This window comes from Lissotriton helveticus, chromosome 2_1, assembly GCF_964261635.1.
Source record: "Lissotriton helveticus chromosome 2_1, aLisHel1.1, whole genome shotgun sequence".
Classification (NCBI taxonomy): Eukaryota; Metazoa; Chordata; class Amphibia; order Caudata; family Salamandridae; genus Lissotriton; species Lissotriton helveticus.
In genome coordinates, this window is record NC_136059.1 from 2,038,352,910 (window position 1) to 2,038,376,119 (window position 23,210).

At 44.9% G+C, this 23,210-nt stretch overlaps 1 protein-coding gene and 1 long non-coding RNA gene across 2 annotated transcripts in view; both read left to right on the forward strand.

Annotated features, from left to right (window-relative positions):
- LOC144819026 (uncharacterized) overlaps nucleotides 1–23,210 on the forward strand; it is a 1,001,036-nt gene that overhangs the window by 385,220 nt on the left and 592,606 nt on the right. The gene's annotated exons all lie outside the window — the stretch shown is intronic.
- LOC144819025 (uncharacterized) lies at nucleotides 1,543–9,203 on the forward strand. The gene is made up of 2 exons (XM_078677006.1): nucleotides 1,543–5,560; nucleotides 5,767–9,203. Exon 1 carries the CDS (start codon nucleotides 3,300–3,302, stop codon nucleotides 4,677–4,679), a length of 1,380 nt encoding a protein of 459 aa, XP_078533132.1. The 5' UTR covers nucleotides 1,543–3,299; the 3' UTR covers nucleotides 4,680–5,560; nucleotides 5,767–9,203.

Genomic DNA, 23,210 nt, shown 5'->3' on the forward strand with positions numbered 1-23,210 from the left:
CAAGATGGCGGCCGCTACGGACTGTTTGGAATGTTGACAGACGCCGGAGAACCAATCAGCTTCGCTTCACAAAGCTCCGTTGCGCGAAAAGTACGCGTCCTGGGCCGCTGCCAGGTCCGCTGTTACAGATATATATCTTTTTTTAAACGTTAATTTCTCAAAATCCACTGGAGCACATATATTGAGACCTACAAAAGGCACATCGGGCTACCAGTCCCTACAATTTTGCCAAGTTTCGTGCAAATCCATTCAGCCGTTCGGGCTAAAAGTGAGGCCAACCGCCCTATGGAAATTAACATGGGAAAAACGCGTTTTGGGACCCCCCTTTTTTCTCGGCCCCCCCTTGACGAACCCCCCCAAAATTTTCAGGGGCTGCTCAGAAACAAAATGTGCCATTTTCCTGAAAATTTCAGCCAATTCCGTCCACAAACGCCAAAGTTATTAGACATAGAATTTTCAAAAATCCCAAAGAGAAAAAATCCTAACTATATATACCTACTGGCGACCGCCAGTAGGTAATATATATATATATATATATATATATATATATATATATATATATATATATATATATATATATATATATATATATATATGTATATATATTATTTTTTCCCAGCTTTTTCTTCTAGCTATAAATAACTTAAGTCTTGCTTTAGCATATGTGTATGGTGACATACCCAGACTGGATCAGGAAAGTGCCCCTCTTCTGTCATAGTATATGTATTGCTCAGATCTGTGTACGCTTAGTAGATACAACTTCTTTTTGTCTTTAAGAGGGTATTTGTGTTTGGGATTTGAGATAACTTTAACTGTGTAGCGCTCGCAATGCTAGCACGTTTACTGCCATGCACGCGATCGCGCTGTTGGTTTTGCTGATTTTATTTGCTATGGTGATGTTTCTTTAGGTGAATTCCTTCTGGTGTGCGCTTTTAGTTAGCGGCGTTTCGGAGCTCCGGCTCCTTGCAGGCAACTTTTGAGTGTTGTGAAGCGGATGCGCTTTGCGTGCTCAGGGAGCAGTCCTATTTCTATGCCCAAGCTCTGCGCATGTGCGAAAAGCCAATAGTTGTAGTTTTACCGATCGGCTCTTCGCTCATCAACTAGAGCAGACTGCAAGATCCCTGGTCCCTTTGAGCGCAGACCGGATCGTGTTTTCGGAGTAGGGCTCTGCCCTAGAGGAGATTAGGGGTGCCTCCCTCCACTTTCTAAACGCAGTGAGTTACTGGCACAGGGCAGTTGGTTACTGTGATACACTGCTGTAGGGACAGTGGAACACTGTGAGTTAGGGACAGTTTAAACGGTGCCTGTGTCTATTGATCACCCCAGGGTTTTCCCCCCCCTTAAACTCCTTCAGCCCTCCTGTAGCAAGATGGCCTACTACGCCGAGGAGGAAGACCAGTGGGTGGAATTCAATGAATATGCAGAGTATGAGGAACCAGAAGAGCACCAGATGGAGGAGCAATTGGTTGAAGCCCTGGATACCCACATCCCGGGCTCTGTAAACAGGGCATTAATTAAAGCACTACAGCCTTTTACCAAACCATTAAAGAACTATGATAAACGTAAATTTGGTGCTACCCAAGGGGAGACCTCTGGTTGCACATCGGCTGAGGTCCTTGCTAGGATGTCCCGTAATTTGCTGCACTGCCATGGTGGTGTGAGTACTTCCAATACACGTAAAGCGCCTGTGCCACAGACGGATGAGACTGATGAGTCGTCTCCCGCCGCACCTGACACGTCTGACTCCAATCATGAGTCTCAGACTTCACAGACGGGAAAAAGCAGAAACGCAAGTCCCACAATGTCGAAGACAAGCCGGTCAATAAAAACCTTTTGTTTGACCCCAGAAATATTATACACCCAAGATCCACTAAGTGGGTTCCCTGTGTCGAGGTGGCACACTATGTGCAGGACAATCTCCGGAGAGGTTTCGAGAAGAAAGTCAGGGCCACTCTGCGTTCGGAATGTCCCAGACCATCTCTGATGGGTAAAGTGGCGGACACCCCTGAAATAGACCCGAACATGGCCACATTCATGAAGAAGTTCGCAAAGGATCTCAAAAAGGTACTCAACAGGGCTTGGAGGGTTTTCAGGACAAACTCCTTGATGTGACCGGACCCCTGACCAAGTTATTGGATGCCGCGGTTACCGCTAATCATTCAAACACTACGTTGGACCACATTGAGGTTCTAGAATGGGCACAACAGGCAATGTGTTTTCTAGGGAACGCGAACTGCGCCCTGTCGGCTGAACGGAGAATGTCTTTCCTCATGCGCATTGACAAAATGGCAAATACGGAACCAGGCACGCTTGCTAATGGCATACTGTTTGGGGAAAAATTTGTGAAGGAGATGGGGAAATATGTGAATACGGTTTCCGCCCTAGATAAGGCTCAAGCGAACATCAAAAAAAAAGTCCACACTGGCCTTTTTAACAGGGCCAGATGATGCAGGGGTCAAGCGAATGGCCGGGGATCTGACCAGACCTCTCGAGGTTCCGAACAACATGGCAGAGGTGGTGGCCAACGGTCCAAGTTCTACCGTTCCCACAATTGTGGTGACAGGGGGCGACAAAACAGGGGTTACAGAGGACAGAATGATTCCTCCGGAGACACCTCTTACTCAGGTAAGCTTATTGCAAACCGGGGAAACAAAGGTGGGAGGTCGGATTGCTTTGTTCCACCATGTGTGGAAGAATCTCACACAAGACCCTTGGATCCTTCAGGCGGTAAAAGGGTTTCAGATAGAGTTTTATATCTCACCCCATCAGGTTCAAGTTCCCCCTACCCCAAGTTTTTCCCATGCATAGATGCCTTTCATAGACAACGAAGTTCTTTCTTTGTTGGAAAAAGGGGCAATCGTGCACATAGTCCCTCATCTGTTAGGATTTGTAAGTACCATTGTTCTAGTACCCAAGAAGGCCAAGGGTGTCAGACTGGTTCTCAATCTGAGGGAATTCAATTCCTGGGTAGTGTATCACCATTTCAAAATGGAAGGCATACATTTATTGAGGGACAGCCTGTTGGAAAAGGATTGGATGGTGCATCTGGATTTGAAAGACGCATACCTGGTGGTGCCTATTTTTCCTCCTCACCGGAGGGTCCTCCAGTTTCAGTGGAGAGACCAGTGGTTCGAATTCTCGGCCATGCCCTTTGGCCTTTCTTCCGCCCCTTGGTGTTTCACCAAGCTACTAAAGCCAGTGGTTTAGTATCTAAGAGAACGGGGGGTGAGACTAGAAATGTATTTGGACGATATTCTGATTATGGCTCAGCATGTGGACACAGTTCTTCTTCATCTGAAATGGAGGGTCCAACTGTTACAAGACTTGGGATTTGTCATCAACGCGCAGAAGTCCATTCTGACTCCAACGCAATCGATGGAATTCTTGGGGTTTCAGGTAAACTCGAGGCTGGCTCAATTACTATTACCATTGAGGAAGAGAGTAGCTATCAAGAAGGAGTTGAGGAGAGCGCTTGCCTCACTGACCATATCCTTGAGGACGTTGGCCCGAATGGTGGGGCTCCTGGCCATATCAATTCAGGCGATCTTCCCAGGACCCTTACATTACAGGGTGCTTCAGCATTTGAAGATTCTACATTTGCGCAAGGGTCTGGAATATGCAGAGCAGATCTTGATTTCCAGCGAGGCACGGACCGAGATGGTTTGGTGGCTGGAAAACATGGATGCTTGGAATGGCAAGGCCTTTTTCTCAGCCAGTCCGGAGATAGTCATAGAATCGGATGCCAGCAAATGGGGCTGGGGAGCCCGCTGCAGTTCAATGGAGACTGGGGGGCATTGGTCCCGGGAGGAACTGGAACTCCATATCAATTGCCTAGAGCTCCTTGCAGGCTCATTTGCAATTCGGACAGTCTCCCCGCAACGAACAAGTTGCTGTATTCTACTGCGGATGGACAATGTGTCAGCAGTACGATACATCAATCGTCTAGGGGGAACACGATCTCGTATTCTGGTAGAGAAAGCCAAGGACTTTTGGCATTATTGCCTGACCCATCATATATCGGTGACGGCGGAATATATTCCGGGTTCTTCCAATGTGGTAGCGGATTGGAACTCCTGTTTTCTGAGGGATGCCAGCGATTGGATACTGCAGCCCGGGGTGTTCAAGCAGTTGAACGACAAATGGGGTCCATGTTCAGTGGATCTATTTGCATCCAGACTCAATGCACAACTTCCTCGGTTCTACAGTTGGCGTCCAGACCCCCTGGCAATCAGCTCGGATGCGTTCCTTCAGTCATGGACGACGGGCATTCTATATGCATTTCCACCTTTTGCCATGATTCCGAGAGTATTGTCGCAACTCCGTCGGCAGAAGGCGGAGGTGATTCTAGTCACACCGCGTTGGAAAGCGCAAGCGTGGTTTCTGGTGGCGCTAACATTGTCATGCGCACTTCCGGTACGACTACGGTCGTTTCCAAAGATTCTGGAGGACCCTCTAGGGTTGCCTCACCCACTGGTGTTGCAGGGCCTCTTATCTCTCATGACCTGGAGACTTTAGGCGACGAAGGCAAGTGCCTGGAGTTTCACAGGAGACTCTCTTTTTCTTATCACAATTGTGGGCACCTGCTACGCACAAACGGTATGTGTCAGCGTGGCGTCGATGGGTTAGTTAGTGTTCTGAACGGCAAACAGATCCCGTGGGATCCGGTCTCCATCTCATAGTTAATTTCCTTTCGCAACTCGCCAGTTCTGGAATGACATATCGGACAGTGAACAATTTTCGTTCAGCAATCTCGGTGGGTCATCCCCATGTGGATGGTAAACCGGTGGGGGAACACCCCCTGGTGTGTAAAGTGGTTAGGGGTATTAGGTTGGTTAACCCCCGAAACCCAAGTATACTGTTTTATGGGATTTTAACGTGGTTTTACGTTTCCTTAAAAATTGGCCTGCCAATGAAGGATTAACACGTAAACAATTATCAGCGAAGCTTACGATGTTATTTTGTCTGGTGTCCTGCAGACGAGTCTCGGATGTGCGAGCTTTGGCCATAGCAGGTAGAGTATTTACTCCTTCTGGAGTCTCTTTCATGGTTTCCAAGAGGACAAAACACATTCTAGATGTATTTCATACCCTGCCTTTCCTCATCATACCAAGTTATGTGTGGTTCAATGTTTAAAATATTATGAGGATTGTACTAGAGAGTTCAGAAATGATTTTGCAGGGCAATTGTTAATTTCACTTCAGAGACCTTTCCGCTCAGTCACTGCAGCGACTTTAGCAAGGTGGGTTACTTGGTTATTGAGACTTGTAGGGGTTGATACTGCCATTTTTGTCGCCCATTCAGTTAGAGGAGCAATGGCTTCCAAGGCCTTTTATACGGGCTCTCGTTTACAAGATATTATGACTGCAGCAGACTTATCCTCTGACTCAAGGTTTAAGACATTCTATCATAAACCGATTGTGGATGTGGCTGTTATGGAGCAACTTTAAACTAGCATAATCTGAGCCTCCGTGGACTGCCAAAGAATAAAAAAAATTCCAGCTGACGCCGCAAGAATTTTCAATTTGATTAAGGACACGGAGGCGAGGATTATCCCACCCAGGTAACATGATAACGGTATTCTATGTGATAGATTGTTCATTACGAGATTTGTGATATATTTTACATGTATAGTTCAATCTGATGATTTGATTTTTCCCACCGGATTGATATTGGAAATTTGAAGATGTTAACTAGTGACTGTCATAATGGTTATGAAACGCATATGGGTCTATGTATGGTATATTACGACTACTATTCTCTTTATAGGAGATCAAGGCAAGCAGACCTGAATAGTCAGATGAAGTTGTTCATAGAGCAAGCCAAACTAGCTGGCATACGGCACAGGTGACATTGTCTCGGCTTCGGTGGATTAACTTCTGGGATTACGTTTTGGACGCATGACGATGAAGAAATCTGTGGTCCAGTGTTCAACAGTCAAGTTTTTGGACTATGTTAAAAGTTTGATGCACAGAAAAAGGAAGTGATGTGTTCATTTCGGACTATATACATTAATGGACTGATAGTGATTGGTGCATACAGTGGAGGGGGTTGTACTTCCGGGGTAAGCTGTGTTTAAAGTTGTTTATTGGCTGCTGTGTTTTGCAGTAAAGCAAGAGAAGCATAATCCACGCCTCCGTGTCCTTAGTCGAATTAAAATTCTTGTTGCATTATCTAGAAAACCTTTTATTCACTGGAACACTTTCTCTAGTTCTCTTTTTTGACAGCTGCAAAGTGGAGACACTAATCTCTATTCAAGCTACTTCAGGAATTTATTAAACTAAACACTTCAGTGAACTGGCCACTAAACAACTGTAAAAAATGTTTTAAACATAGGAAGCAGCCTTTTAGAAAGAGAAACTTAACTCAAGATTACCAACCAGCTTCATTTACTTTTAACTCAACATTTCTATGAGGAGGAAGAGCTATTAGAGTTTGGCAGCTGCTGAATTGAGACACTAATCTCAAATCAGACACTGCCCAATTACTTCAAGGAACACTACAGAGAATAAATGAGAACCTAGGAGCTGCCCACAACTAAACAAGGAGACTCCCTAAAAGCAGACTAGTCTCCTGCAGCACAACATAAATAATCTGAGGATACAAAGGAAACTAAAACGATGCCAACATACAACGTTTCTACATTCATTAACTAACTAACATGACAGAGCCTAAAATAATACATCCTACCAGGTAAATTGCCTCAGTGAAGTGCACAGAGTGGAATTCTTGAATCACAAACATTCCACTATGAGCTTCTGAGGAAAACCCTAGAAACACTTGACCAGGGTTTTTCAATGTGCATTTTTGCAGCCATGTTCTTCCTCTTACTTTACTTTATTCAGTTATTTGGTTTAACCCCTTTTGTAGAGTAAGGGGTTCTTTGAAAAAAGGGTTGCATTAACTGTTGTGGCCCTGAGTCTTAGTGTCTTGGGAACAGTCCTGCCACACCCGTTTAATTTGTCTTTTTTAATTGAACCCCTGGCAGTCAGGATTAAGGCAAATCTGGATATAGAGGCACCTGTAGTTGGAATGCCTAAGCTAAACCTATCAGCAGATGGCATCATTTTATACTTCAGGTCAGAAGAACAAAATATTTGAGCTACATTGGGTGAGTTTGAGCAGTTTCAATATATTGTGGAATATAACATTAATCAAAATATAACGGAATGCTTTTATTTAATACTTCTCTTAGCATTCTTCCTCATAATCTTCAGCAGCAGGCTTCTTCTTCTAATCAGATACCTGGGGATATATGTTACTAATGGTTATGTAGAGCTTTACCATCTAAATTATGTGGTGATGATCAAGAAGATCAAGAATTTATTGGCCAGACAGTCACTTCTTCCATTTACACTAACAGGGCGAAAAGCTCTTATAAAAATGTCTCTTTTACTCTTTTTGATAACTCTTTTCGCTAATGCTCCCATATAAATCAGTATGACCTATTTTAAAGAATTAGAGGTACTTTTGTGATGTTTTATATGGAACAAGAGGGTTCAACCCTCAGTGCTTCAACTTGAAGTAAGTCAGGGTGGATTGGCATTGCCTCAGGTACATATTAGGAAGCCTCTTTTATAGATATTTTATTTACATAAATAGGTGCCAAGGGGTCTCTGGACTGTTTTTTTTAAAAGAACAAATGGTGCAGGATGCCATTTCCCAACTTCCGGCATTTATTAAGATGGCCAAACCTTCAAAAGAAATGACATATAGGAATATTTTTTGTGAATTCAAGCATTCTATTCTTTGAGTAATTTGTCTGCAGGCCATGAATATTTGCAGCTTAATGAATGGAAAGTTCCGAGACTAAAAATACCAAACAGTAGTTTCAGATTTTGGAACGGAAAAGGGTTTACAGAATTGGGACATTTGTTGGTGGGGGGAAATGTATTACTTGGCAGAACCTTCAAGCTAGGTGTAATGATTAATACATGAATTTTTTCTTTGGGTTCCGGCAAATTACACATCTATTAAAAAAATATTGACTTCAGTCAAGTGCAGTCTCACCCCCAGTAACGCCCGCTTTGTATGGGACGAACCAAGGAGAATGCCATCTGGTGAAAAGTGTTTTTGATAAGTTCACTCTGTTAACACAGCGAAGTTTAAGAGAATGTATTTTTTGTCAGGCTGCATTGGATACTACACTCCTAAGGCCCTCCATAGATAGAATGCAGAAATAGAGGATCGTTGTTTTTACTTCCATCAGCAGGGGCTGGGCAACTGGTTTCACACTTTCTTTACCTGTCCAACGGTTGTACAGTTCTGGGAAAAGGTATGTATTGCCCTAAGCCTAGGATTGCAGACCAAGATTGAACCAGAGGCAGGTGTGGTGCTATTTGGTTTTTTAAGGCAGGGGCAGAATATGACATTGGCTAAAGGGGGTGACATTTTTATTGCGATCACCTCTTTAGTAGCCAATCCTTGATTCTGCAGAATTGGAAGACATCAATATCAAGAATGGAATAATAAAATGATTCGAACATGGATGTTCAAGGAGTCGCTGGCAAAAAGGGTTATGGGGTATTAAAATATCTGTTGCTTCATGGCAGTTTATGGAAGGGAAAGAAAACGTACAGTTGTGTGTCACCTGGAATGAAGAGATATTAGGTAAATTGCCCTTTTACAGGTGGTCACTTTTCGCTAGGTACTGTATAAAATATTTATTTTATTTCACAGATGTTGCTATGCCATATTTGAATGAGAACAGTCGTGGAACTATTAGTATGTAAATTTCAGGCATGTTTGCACTTTGTCGAAGGTTTTCATTGTAAGCCGGAGAGCGGAGTCTGACATGATGCGCTTTATCTATGTACAGAATAATATTGTTTTCTTTCTGAAATAACATTTTGTAATGTATGATGTATATTTTTAAATGAATATCGACTGGTAATTAATTTGACAAGCTTTTCTCGGAACGGGTAATATGTGTATTTTAGGAATGTCTGCACTTTGTAGAAATCTTTCAATGTATTTTATTTTGAGAAATAAGGATTTCTTTTTTCTCAGTGAATTGTAAGGTGGGGAGTGGACTCAGAAATTATCCACTTTATTTAGCTTTAGAACAGCGCTGTTTACTAATGTCTATCTGTAACAACATTTGATCCCAATATTCCAATTTGTTGATGAAATTTGTACTGGAAATAAATAATCTATGTTTTGATCACCTTATGTATCTGCTCAATAAATATTTTTTTTAAAGTAATCAAGTGGCCACTCTATCCTCAGGCCATATTTATTAACTGCTCCATTTTACATATTTAGGATAATATTTCCTAATTTAGAATTTATTCATGAAAAGTTAACCCACAATTTTCATTTAAATTTATTTAAATTTGATGTGAAACTTCCACATTATGCTTTGTATTCTCTCAATCTCCAATGAATATCACAATGTTTCACGGATGAAAGACCAGAAGACATTAGGAGACCCCTCAATGTTGGTTAATGTTTAGTTACATTGACTTATAGCACTTAGATACACACTTACAAATCGAATAGAAAAGTGAAAAGCAAAAACTGTGATAGTATTGACTGAAGTCCTGTGAAAAATAGGTAAAATATATTATCTTTAAAAAGCCAGAGTTAAGGGCCTGTTAAAGCAGTTGGATTGTATAACAAAGCCACACAAAACACCACTTCAAGTTCAAGTTCGGGCATTTATATAGCGCACTACTCACCCAGAGGGTCTCAAGGCGCTAGAGGGAGGGGTTCACTGTTTGTCGAATAGCCAGGTTTTCAGTTCTTTTCTGAAGGAGAGGTGGTTCTGAGTAAGGCGGAGGTGGGTGGGGAGTGAGTTCCAGGTCTTGGCAGCCAGGAAGGAGAAGGATCTGCCACCCATGGTGGATTTTCGGATGCGCGGGACTGCGGCGAGGGCTTGGTTGGATGATCTTAGTTGGCGGGTGGGATTGTAGAAGGACAGTCGGGTGTTGAGGCATTCGGGTCCTAGATTATAAAGGGCCTTGTGTGCGTGGGTAAGAAGGCGGAAAGTAATTCTTTTGTTGACGGGAAGCCAGTGGAGATTTTTTAGGTGTCCGGTGATGTGCTCTTGGCGCGGGATGTCTAATATGAGTCTCGCTGACGCGTTTTGGATGCGCTGGAGCTTTTTCTGTAATTTTGTTGTAATTCCGGCGTAAAGTGTGTTGCCATAATCCAGTCGACTCGTGACCAGTGCATGGGTGACAGTCTTTCTTGTCTCGAGGCGGATCCAGCGGAAGATCTTTTTGAGAATGCGAAGGACGTTGAAGCAGGAGGACGAGACGGCGTTGACTTGTCTGGACATTGAGAGAGAGGAGTCTAGAATGAAGCCAAGGTTACGTGCATGGTCTGTGGGTGTGGGTGCTGAGCCCAAAGCGGAAGGCCACCAAGAGTCATCCCAAGCTGAGGGGGAGGATCCTAGGATGAGCACCTCCGTTTTGTCTGAGTTGAGTTTTAGGCGGCTCTGTTTCATCCATTCGGCTACTTCTTTCATACCTTCGTGAAGATTGGTTTTGGCGGTGTTGGGGTCTTTGGTGAGGGAAAGGATTAGCTGGGTGTCGTCGGCGTAGGAGATGATGTTGAGGTTGTGTTGACGTGCGATGGAGGCGAGAGGACTCATGTAGACGTTGAAGAGGGTGGGACTGAGTGAGGAACCTTGAGGTACGCTGCAGATGACTTCGGTGGCCTCTGAGTAGAATGGGGGGAGTCGGACTCTCTGGGTTCTCCCAGCTAGGAACGAGATGATCCAGTCCAAGGCTTTTCCTTGTATGCCGATGTTGTTGAGGCGTTGTATGAGGGTGCTGTGACAGACAGTGTCGAAGGCAGCGGAGAGGTCGAGGAGAATGAGGGCCACTGTTTCTCCGTTTTCCAGGAGTGCTCGGATGTCGTCAGTCGCCACAATGAGGGCGGTTTCGGTGCTGTGTTTGGCTCGAAAGCCGTTCTGCGAGGGATCCAGGGAGTTGTTGGATTCAAGGAAGGCGGCGAGTTGGCTGTTGATGGCTTTCTCGATGACTTTGGCCGGGAAAGGGAGGAGGGATATGGGTCGGTAGTTTTTCAGTTCTGAGGGGTCTGCTGTGGGTTTTTTCAGCAGGGCGCTGAGTTCGACGTGTTTCCAGATTTCTGGAAAGGTGGCAGAGTTGAAAGAGCAGTTGATGACATCGCGGAGTTGGGGTGCGATGATGGAGTCAGCTTTGTTGAAGATGTGGTGGGGACAGGGGTCAGAAGGCGAGCCAGAGTGTATTGAGTTCATGAGGCGAATGGTGTCTTCAGTGGTGATTGGGTTCCAGGCGCTGAGGTTGTTAGTTGGAGGGGTGGGATCTGAAGGGGGTGGGGCGGGTTGATCACTCGGAGTATTCTTGAAGCTGTTGTGGATGTCGGCAATTTTGTTGTAGAAGAAGGAGGATGGCGCATCGCAGAGGTCTTGGGAGGGAGTGATGTCGTTGGATGCTGCGGTAGGGTTGGTGAATTCTTTGACGATATTGAAGAGTTCCTTGCTGTTATGGGAATTGTTGTCGAGACGGTCCTTGAATGCTGATTTCTTGGCGGATCGAATCAGTTGGTGGTGTTTGCGGGTGGCTGTCTTGAGGGAGGCCATGTTGTCTGAGGTTGTGTCTTTTCTCCAATTCATCTCCAGGGTGCGGCATGTCTTCTTGGATTTTTTAAGGTCATCATTGAACCAGGGAGACTTTTTGCTGGATGATTTCAACTGGTGCTTTTTCAGGGGTGCTAGTTCGTCCGCACTGTGGGTAATCCATTGCCTGAGGTTGGTGGCCGCTTGGTCTGGGTCCATTGCTAGGGTGGGAGGGTTTTGGTTGAGTGATATGAGGAGTTGGTCGGTGGTGATTTTGTTCCATTTTCTCCGGGGAATGGGTTGTGGACGGTTGTGGGACAGGGTGGTTTTGTAGCTGAAGTGAACACAGCTGTGATCCGTCCAGTGGAGAGCTGTAGTGCGATCGAAGGAGATGTGCTTGCTGGAGGTGAAGATAGGGTCGAGCGTGTGTCCGGCTGTGTGAGTGGGGGTGTCAACAAGTTGTTTGAGTCCGAGATTGGACAGGTTGTCCAGAAGGGTGGTGGTGTTGTTGTCGAGTATGTTTTCAAGGTGGTAGTTGAGGTCTCCTAGAAGAATGTAGTTCTCGGAGGCGAGGGCATGCGGGCTGACGAAGTCTGTGATGTCGTCGCTGAATTGAGTTCGGGTGCCTGGAGGCCTGTAAATGAGGGTGCCTCTAAGGGTGGTCCTGGGGTCGGTGTGGATCTGGAAGTGGAGGTGTTCGGCAGATGAGAGGTTGTCGTCGGAGCTGGTTGTGATTTTGATGGTGTTTCTGTGGACGATGGCGATGCCTCCACCAGTTTGATTGGTGCGGTCTTTTCGGATAATCTTGTAAGCGTTCGGTATGGCTATGGCGATGTCAGGGGCAGAAGATGCGTTCATCCATGTTTCGGTAAGGAAGGCAATGTCAGGTGACGCAGTGTCGATCAGGTCCCAAAGTTCCGTTGCATGTCTGTGGACCGAGCGGGTGTTCAGTAGGATGCATTTCAGATTGTTGGGTTCGGAGATGTGTGTGGGGGAAGTGGGTTTGTTGAGGGTCCTGAGGCAGTTGAATTTGCAGAAGAGGCAGGCGAATGGGCCGTGGGTACGTCCTGGGGTAGCATCGCAGCATAGTGGAGTGCATCCGGGGTTGAGAGCGAGGAGAGTTGCGGCATCATATGTGAGTCTAGTGGGTTGGGGGCGGCGGGGACCAGGGGGTCTGGCGCTGGGTGCGGTCCAGGCGTGGACGGGCGTAGACGGGCTTACTTTTGGCGCACCTTCGGCGCACATGGGGCGCGACCGCTGCGCGTGAACGCTGCGCGCAAAAGCATCTGTCATATATGGATAGTGGCGGGGGATGTAACTTCTGATGTAGTATAAAACAAAACAGGCAATCGAGACATAAGGGGTCCTCCGCGTACATACCACAATGGACCAAGAAGCCCAGGTGTTCAAGAAGCCTAGGTGTCTCAAATATATGGGGTTCGAAAAAATTGTAAACAAAATCCTCACCCATAAACCTAAGTTTCATAGCTAATCATTGGGTTTGCCACATTTGTCCAAAACTATTGAAGAGAAATAGGCTTGCCTATATTCAGGGGGGACTTATTGGTATGTAGGATCAGAGCCAATAAATAGAGTTAAAATCCCTACTATTTCTTTGTTCTTAGAAAACTAAATGGAAGGATAAAACATGAATGGGGATATTGAGGATACATATTCTTCATGCATTTTCCTGGTTGATTTGTTGCAGCGGTTTTAATGGCCCCATACGGGGTCCTAGTCATTCTTCAGTACCTGGGTCGCTAGTGTAAATTTTAATGCCAGATATTTTAAGTTAAACACTTGCATACAACCCTCACACTCTTATTCATTCATGCTGTGCATGCCACAATACTCGCATCTGTGGATGAGTCTTCAAAAGAATAGACCCTATTGGTATGGAAATACTGAGCCCCTTGAAGGGGGGTACATTGGGAACCTTTTCAGTCACACAGTCATCAAAGGGCTCACCCATCATTTCACCTATATTCTGTGCAGCACCTCCAGATGTAATTTCTATGGTACATTAAAGATTCTGATCCTGAAGCTCCTTCATCTGGTACACATGATTCTCACAAATTGAAGTTACTGTCTCTGATGCATGAACAGCTCTGAGTTCAAGTACTATTCTTTGGTACATTCATGATTCTAAACTGGAAGCTACTTTTCTCTTTTGCATGATAGGCTCTGAGTTTGAAGTATACCTCCAGAACATTTAGGGTTCAGGACTTCTGTACATGTACATGTAATGCTGTTCCAGATTGATTGGTTATGCAGCCTAATAGAGTAATGGGAGTGCACATGTCCAGCAGAAGTTCAGTTTATGTGTCTCTGTATCTCTGTAGGTAAATTTGTAGAAATGAGTGGGGTTGGCTGTCATGACAGTCATATTCATCTAGTATTTGCCATTTCAACTCAGATTACTGTCTTCATCCATAACCGTTCTTTCTTATTTCCTTTCAGATAGTTAATATAATCTCCTCCTTAAGTGATGTGATAGATCACTGCATCATTCTTCCTTGAGGTATATCAGAGGCCTCTATCAATCAGGGACACAAATGTTAACCTCACTGAAAAGAAATAATACAAACCAAATGCATTTCATTACGTATAAAATAATACTTCCTTCAAAGAATGTTTGTGTATTTATTAATAACCAAAAATCCATTAAGAAATATTTATTATGATGGGTGGCATTTAGTTAGCAATATATATCAGTATGCGTTCTGGGAAATGGAGTTTCACAACTTCCATTATAAGGCTAGGTATCGATTTCTCAATGCAAGTTTGGTTTTTCAAATGGGATGCTGCTAGATAGCAGCTATATATTTGATTAATTATTATAGCAACTTGTTGGTTACTGTTAGACCCAGTGGAGTTAGGCTTGCTGAGATGCATCAAAGCCATTTAGAATCTACTGTTCCAAATAGGATGAGTATGATACACTTTTCCGATAACCTGTGTTCAGCCTCTTGGTTACTTGGCACCAAGCAGTCAGGCTTTTCAGGGCTGTAGTGTAAAGTATTTTCACAACACCACCCACACAGCACACTGCGTTCGCCACAAAAATCTCCACATCCTATGAATGAAAAAAAGCTTGAATTCATATTACATACACACACTGAAATCAAAATGATATACACATTGTATATACACTCTAGTTATAAGCAATTGTCAAAAGAAAATACTTTACAGTTATATGCTATTGCCAGACTTTCTCATTGCAGAGAGGTGAAACAGTCGGTAGTCTCTGACTATGCCTCGTAACCCAGTCCCTCAGTCTTTCTACTCCACTAGCCAACGATGCACATTGCCCCTGCTGGGCTCCAAACATGGAAAGAAACAGTTACTTAGTTTCATCCAACCGGATTAGACCTTCAGGCATTCAATGGCACTTGCAAAAGGCCAGGATCGCTATATCCCCTGTAGACAAAAGGTTGTGCCCCAGGAAGCTGCTGCGATCCATGTCTGGAGAAATGTTTTTCGCTAGAGAAACGGTGTGACCTGCCGTAGACCCCCAGCAGCCAACTGCAGATGCCCACAAGGCACACAAGACTCCTCGAATCTCATAATAATGTTTTCCATAACAAAGCACCCTGTGGTGTGGGTTCCGGGAGAGGGATCCAAAGGCCTCAGATAGAGGCTGTGATGTCAGGCACTGCTGTCTTCCTGATCTGGAGGCCAAAGACAGTCTCAGCTCCTGCCTCTGGTTCTCCTGACACTCCGTGGACACCACATACACTGGAGCACGTGTAAGCACATGTCCTGTTGGTTGCAAGCATGGCTCCCTAAGACTCCGTAAGCTTCCCCACACTCCTCAAACTACTCATGTCCCCATACCTCAGATGACTGCTGATCTTTATGCACACAGTCCTCTTACACAGCAAGATGATGGTGTATGTTAGGACAACCCTTACCCCAACCACGGTCATTTTCACCAGTCTTTGCCACACCCTGTGTGGTCATTACAATCTCATAGACACAGTTATTGTGTTTCTATCTAGGACCCTAATTCAATATGCCCTTATACTGTTATAATAAATAATATCCTTATAAAGGCATAAGAATCATATCCATATTTATTCATAGCCCATGCAGTCCACATTAAGCAAGGCTACTTCCCCGGACTCCTAGAAAGCACAACGAGTTCTCTAAACAAACCAAACCTCCAGCAACCTGGGAAATCCCCATTGCTTTTGTTTTGATTTCGTCCTAGAACTCCTGTGAGCACTGTAAGAATGGCCAGTTCTTAGTGACATCTTTATTGACGTCTTATGTCCAACCTTACGTCAAACCCGGCACATTTCAGGTATAAATATACCAGCGTTGCCTTAAGCAAACAAACGGTGGTTTTGGAGCAGATCAGCTATCTACTTGCCCGAGAGCCCAGCGATGCGAGAGCCCACGGACGCCGCCCCTCCCTTTTGACGAACTGAGAGAGACGCTGTCTTTTCTCCTGCCTAGAAATCCAGCTCCGGTGTTTCCAGATACCCTCGCGGGTTACTGGGATATCGAGTCCTGAGAGAGAGATACCAGACCTCCTGCTTTCTAATACCCAGGTACGGAGCTGACTAAACTATTAAAGAGAATTCTTGAGTCAGATTCTTGGCAAAACCAACTTAACTTAAACTGCTACTTACTTACTCCTTCCCACGTATTAGGCTTAGGTCAGGTACACCGGTGTAGGCGTATTTAGAAGCACCAGTTGAGTACGTTAGTCAATGTATATATGTATGTATATATTTTATCTATTTTAAAGTATCATATGGCTAAGAAACCATATCAATGCTTTTACAGTACTATTTCATAATCCTCCTTTTACTGTACGCACTTTACTTTACTATGAGTATTGCAATTGTGGCAATTCATTTCTCTTGCATGAGAAAGAAGACTGCTCAATAAATTACACCTTTTTATTGAAAACGCCCGTCTCTCTATTCTCTGCAATCTGGTGAAACTAAGTATGCACATTTGACTGAGTGAAATAGCTGTCTATTGTTTTCACACGACTCTAGAGATACACTCTTATTCTGAGGGAGCAAAGTTGTCATGTTTTATGGTTGTCAGAAGCTAATCCCTTCTTGTCTATCCAGGGAGGTTAAACTCCTCCTCGTTTATTCGAGAAAGTTTCTAGTGACCTCTGAGCTAGCTGGCAAACCTTAAGTCTAATATAGTCAGTAGAGACCTATATGACCTCAGTCCTACGTCTACACTGCTGTTTATATTATTCCAATGCGCAGAGCCTATTGAGAATATAGGAACTACACTACACAGTGAGATTCTTTGTGTCCCTGGAATCTCATGGAGAGGAGGCCAGCTCACCAGCCCTTGGACAGTACTTCATGCCCCAGGCCAAAAATGTTGGCACTAACTGCAGGTCAGAAACCACCAGGCAAAAACCAATAAGTGATAGTCCCCTTCTCGGAGCACGACAAGCTCAAGCCTTCACAAGTCAGCAGATAGTGGCAATTGCAGTGCCTCCTGCCCTGATGATTCTTCATGTCAATATCCCAGTATTAAACTAGCAAAGTTCTGCCATTCTAACCCGAGAGGTTTGATAATAATGTTTAGTGGGGTCATGACCCTGCCTTTTGAAATGCAGGTGCCAATTCCATCTCCAAGAAAGGACCTTCGGAATCAGAGGTCAGCAGTTTCCCATGAAACCCTAATCTATGGCCCTCTATCAGGAATCCACAGATGTGGCTTTCTCCTTAGCACCCAAGAAGGATTTAGGAGGCAGGCCGCCAGGCAGACAGAACGACGCGCATCAAAATTCCCACTTTCCTAAAGAGACATTTCTATCACTGTAATATCAACCCTACTCCCACTACCGGAGAGGATTTGCCATTTCGAATTCATCAATACAAAACACCATACTGTTACTATTCTGCCAGTAGGAAATAATGCTAGGCAGCCTTTCCCTACAACCCCTCATGCTAATCCAACGCAAGAAGCAGGCCCTTTCATACTACCCAGTGCCATTCATGACCCTTGAATGAACTACACTCATGCACAAACCCTACCTCTACCCAACACCGTACCCTATCACAAGGTAGAACTCTGATATTACAGGACTCTTGAGAACCTTGGCACACAGCTTTGCAACCGCCAAGTCGAATAACAGTACCCTCTGCACACAGGCTCCATCAGGGCATACCTGTGGGACAATCGATGAGCTACCTCCGTGGATGGCACCACGGGTGTGGCAGTCCCACGGAGGCACATTTGAGCTACATGCCCCTGGCATAGGTTTTACTTCATAACAAGGGACTTATAGCTAACTCAAATCAGCCAATGATATATACACCTATCCACAGTTTGTATATGATGGACTCAGCACTTTTACACTGACAGCAGTGCCAAACACGCTCATGTCCTAAGGCGACAAAACTAGGTCAAAACATGAGGTTGTTAACCAAAAAGTTTAGGGGAAACCAAGCCAGCAAAGGCCAGGTCTAACAGTTAGTGTGAGTATTTTTGCCAGATATGGTTCCAAAATGAGTTTATGATGGTAACTAATGTATTAGTTTATTTTCTCTATCTTTCCACTCCATTCGCTCTGTGCTGTGTGTTTATTTTTGCACAGCCACATTCCCGAACAATAGTGGAGAAAGAAAGAAGTTTGATACTGGAAGGGAATGGCTGGCCGAGCAAGTCCACTCTTCAGCCAGAGCAGCTAGAACTGATCACGGCTCCATTTGGCTGATATTTTAGCAACATGATAATTGTTTTGTATCAAGGCCACTCAAGAAGTTGAAAATTCTGTGTTTTTTCTACCTAAAATATAAATGTAAAGCATAGAATACAATAAATGATTACTTCAAAAGCAATTTATATTAAACCTTGTTAAATTACCATAATCTCAAATGACTAACAGAAGTCCAAAGCTAAAACAAGTTTAAAATATTTTACACATCATCATATTCGAGTATTAGCTCATGGCAGGGTCAGGAATTTAAAACATCAACAAATTCTGGTATTGTTTCTCAGAAGACTGTAGCAAACCTAGCCCTAATGCATAGGAGCATGCATGCCAGCCCTTTTCAGTTTAAATTTAAAATGGTCAGCAGAAAAGAAAGTGAACAGGGTGATTCACATTAACAAGTAGTGTCTTTAGCCTACAATGAAAGATATAAATATGCCAAAACAGTCCTTAAGGAGGATGACTGACATATAATATAGTTCGGTACAAAAGGGGGTGGTGATGGACGGAGCACCTGAACCAATGAAACACTCACACCCAGTCAACAGATCCGTTCTTTAGCCCAATCTGCCACCCCAGTTCAGACATAGCTATATGCAAATCAGTCTGACCTTGTGCCTCATGGGAACAGTCCAGCCCGAACTGCCAAGCCATGCCTTCCCTGGACCGGAAACAAGCTTCCTAGGACCGTTTTTTGGCATTTCACCATCTTCAACCAGGCTTTCCTGAATCCAGTGGCAAAATGAGCAAGGGACTCACGTCTGAGCATACCCTGCCAACTTATGGCGAACAAAGTGGTACAAAAGGGGGTGGTGATGGAAGGAGCATCTGAACCAATCAAACACTCACACCGAGTCAACAGATCTGGGTTTAATCCATCACCGTTCTTTAGCCCACTCTACCACCCCAGTTCAGACATGGCTATGTGCAAATCAGTCTGACCCTGTGCCTCATGGGAAAAGTCCAGCCTGAACTGCCAAGCCAGGCCTTCCCTGGAACGTAAACAAGCTTCCTAGGACTGGTTTCTGGCATTTCAGCCGTCTTCAGCCAGGCTTGCTTGAATCCAGTGGCAAAGTGATCAAGGGACTCACGTCTGAGCAGACCCTGACAACTTATGGCAAACAAAGCGGTACAAAAGGGGGTGGTGATGGACGGAGCATCTGAACCAATCAAACACTCACACCCAGTCAACAGATCTGGGTTTAATCCATCACCGTTCTTTAGCCCACTCTGCCACCCCAGTTCAGACATGGCTATATGCAAATCAGTCTGACCCTGTGCCTCATGGGAACAGTCCAGACCGAACTGCCAAGTCATGCCTTCCCTGGATCGGAAACAAGCTTCCTAGGACCGGTTTCTGGCATTTCAGCCGTCTTCAGCCAGGCTTTCCTGAATCCAGTGGCAAAGTGAGCAAGGGACTCACGTCTGAGTATACCGCTTTGCTCTATATGATCGAGCACCTACGTGGGGTGCTCGACTCTGGGCGAACGGCGGCGCTCCTTTTATTAGATCTGAGCGCCGCATTCGACACTGTGTCCCACCGTGTTTTAATTCGGCGCCTAGAGGAAGCTGGAATAGCGGGGACTGCTCTACAGTGGTTCTGCTCTTTCCTCTCCGGTCGGTCATTTAAAGTGGCTATACCACCTGGCCAGTCCACCTTCCATCCTTTGGATCTGGGGGTTCCTCAGGGCTCCTCGTTGAGCCCAACCTTGTTCAACCTCTACGTGAAACCGCTAGCTGCGATCGCCAAACAATGGGGTTTGACGATGACCTCATATGCTGACGATACGCAGCTGGCGGTGACACTGAGCGGAGACCCTGAGGTGGATGCCCCCAGATTCCCAGCAGGACTAGTGGCCGTAGCAAATTGGTTAAGAACCAATTGCTTACAACTGAACGCCAAAAAAAACGAAGTTATGGTGTTGGGGAAACATGCAGAGCTTTGGGGAGATCAGTGGTGGCCTCCTGAACTGGGCGTCACTCCCGTTCCAGTTTCCGAGGTAAAGAACTTAGGAGTTTGGCTGGATCCGGCTCTTACTTTCACGAGCCATACGAAGAAGGTTGCAGCCACCTGCTACGGTATTTTGGGAGGCTTAAGACCGGTTCTTAAGTTTTTTGATCCCTCCACCCGGCAGCTCGTGGTCCAAGCCACGGTTTTATCTCGGCTGGACTACGGCAGCGCGCTGCTGTTGGGGATAAACCAGGCTGAGGCATCCAGGCTTCAAAGGGTACAGAATGCTGCGGCGCGGGCCATTGTCGGCCTTCCTAGACATTGTTCTGTGTCCAGCACTATTTCTGCCCTTCATTGGCTGCCGGTCAGGCAAAGAATTAAGTTCAAGTCGCTTTGCCTGGCCTTGAAAATCATGAATGTTTCTTCGCCGCATGCACTTGCGAACTTGCTTATCCCCTATATCCCTTTGAGGTCCTTGAGATCGGAGGCTCTTCATCTTGCGGTCTGCCCCCGTTTTAAACTCAGTAGGATGGGTGGCCGCTCCTACCGAGTGCTTGCTGCTGGTCAGTGGAATTCTTTCCCGGTGCACATCCATGCTCTGAATAATCTCACAGTTTTTAGACGTGCTATTAAAACTTTCCTGTTTTCTGTACTTGGTTAGTCGTCTTCTTTCTTTTTCTTCGTGTTGTGTTTTAGTACCTGTTCAAGCGCCAGGACGCCCCTTCGCTGGGGCAGCTGTGCGCTTTATAAAAATCAATAACATAACATAACATAACATGGTGAACAAAGCTGTACAAAAGGGGGTGGTGATGGATGGAGCATCTGAACCAATCAAACACTCACACCCAGTCAACAGATCTGGGTTTAATCCATCACCGTTGTTTAGCCCACTCTGCCACCCCAGTTCAGACATGGCTATATGCAAATCAGTCTGACCCTGTGCCTCATGGGAACAGTCCAGCCTGAACTGCCAAGCCATGCCTTCCCTGGACCGTAAACAAGCTTCCTAGGACCGGTTTCTGGCATTTCAGCCGTCTTCAGCCAGGATTGCTTGAATCCAGTGGCAAAGTGATCAAGGGACTCACGTCTGAGCATACCCTGCCAACTTATGGCAAACAAAGCGGTATAAAAGGGGGTGGTGGTAGACGGAGCATCTGAAACAATCAAACATTCACACCCAGTCAACAGATCTAGGTTTAATCTATCACCGTTCTTTATTCCACTCTGCCACCCCAGTTCAGACATGGCTATATGGCCATAACCATCTTCAATTTAGGAAATACTTAAAAACCTTCCTCTTTAACTTATCCTAAATAGTATCTGTTGGATCATTGCAGCCTATACTGTATTTAATTTCATTGTTTCTGTTGTCAGTTTCTACTGGTTGTCATCAGCGCGGAGATACACCTACGGGAGTTTATTCACAGCGCTTTATAAACATGCAAATAAAATAAATAAATATGCAATTCAATTTGACCCTGTGCCTCATGGGAACAGTCCAGCCCGAACTGCCAAGCCATGCCTTCCCTGGACCGGAGACAAGCTATAATATAATATATAAGATAATATAGTTCAGCTGCAGGGTGTCCCTTCTTGATAATGAAGTCCCTATTTTCTTCACCAGCAGTGCTCTGAGGTAGTGAGGAAAAAGCGGAGTCCCCCAATTCCTATTTGAATGGCAATGAAACTAAATGAGAATACACCCTGAAATTGTCTACACAATGTACCTCTAACTGTGGATAAATCATCATGGGTAACACGGATCATCCCAGGCAAGTTGATGCTGCCAGCCCCATGCCACTGCATCACCTATGCTGCCTACGCCATTACCAAGGCCTGACAGTGTCCCTCAGATGGCTAGTAAGAGCAGATGCAAAAGACCAAATCTGAAGTATGACCTGACCGGAACATGTGAGCCAAGGGAAATGATTTAGACAAACAGGTGCTGCAGTTTACCTCTAGACATGTCGCTCACATACAGTGACAGCTGCCAATCTGGGCTTCTGACCCTTTAGCAAGTTGTAGACCTTACACCTGCAAGGTTAGTTCTGGGGTGTATTATCTGAGACATAAATTAGAGGACTCCCCCTCTTCTAACCTCTAAGTGACCCTCATCCATCACCTGCTGCTTCTTACCTCAAAGAGCTCTGCCTCCCCAGAGAGGGACAATCTTGGATTGGGCTCCAGTGAGCGGGCTGCCTCTCACAATCTTTACTATGAACCACCAGCTGCCCTATCCCTAATTATCACATGGCCACAATTGTTACTTTTTATTTTGCTTCCAAATCTATGTGCATGATAAATTCATATACATATACAATCAGGGTGTCCCCAGTAGAAAAGAGCAAACCCATACTTAAAGGTGAAGAACATTTACTCTACCTTGATCAAGCCTCAGCTACACTCTATCTATCACTAACTATATACAGTGCACAATACTGTTACTCAAGAGCATATAAACTCTGATGCTCCCCTGGGATCACCTCTATCATCCAATTCCAGAGCCCAACTCTGCACCGTTTGAGTACTGTGCTTTGCCTCTGTGTAAAATACTGCCCTATTGAGCTCAAGTCTAAGCCTAAAACTTCTTAACAATTATCACTGACACAGCACCATCAATCACGAATATACTGACATACCACTTTAAACTTTCATGATAGAACAGTGGAATCCTTGAAAGCTGATACAATTAAAGAACTGTAGTCAATAACACAAACATGTTCTCTTTGAGGGCACAGCTCACTACAAAAGAGACTAGAGTCACAGCACTAGTGCAAAAACTGATGGAAGGCCCCAACTGGGTCGTTGAACTGTGGAACCTGAACAAAAATTGGTAAATCTTGAAAATCAAAGCTGGCAGGACAACATAATGATGTACGGAAATCCTGAGTCATAAGAGACCCAGAACATGACATAAGTTGTGCCTACTCTTTTACAAAATGTACTGGGATTTCATTCCATCATGACTCAAGCTTCAGAGGGCTCACATACTTTATTCTAGACAGTCTGCTGAA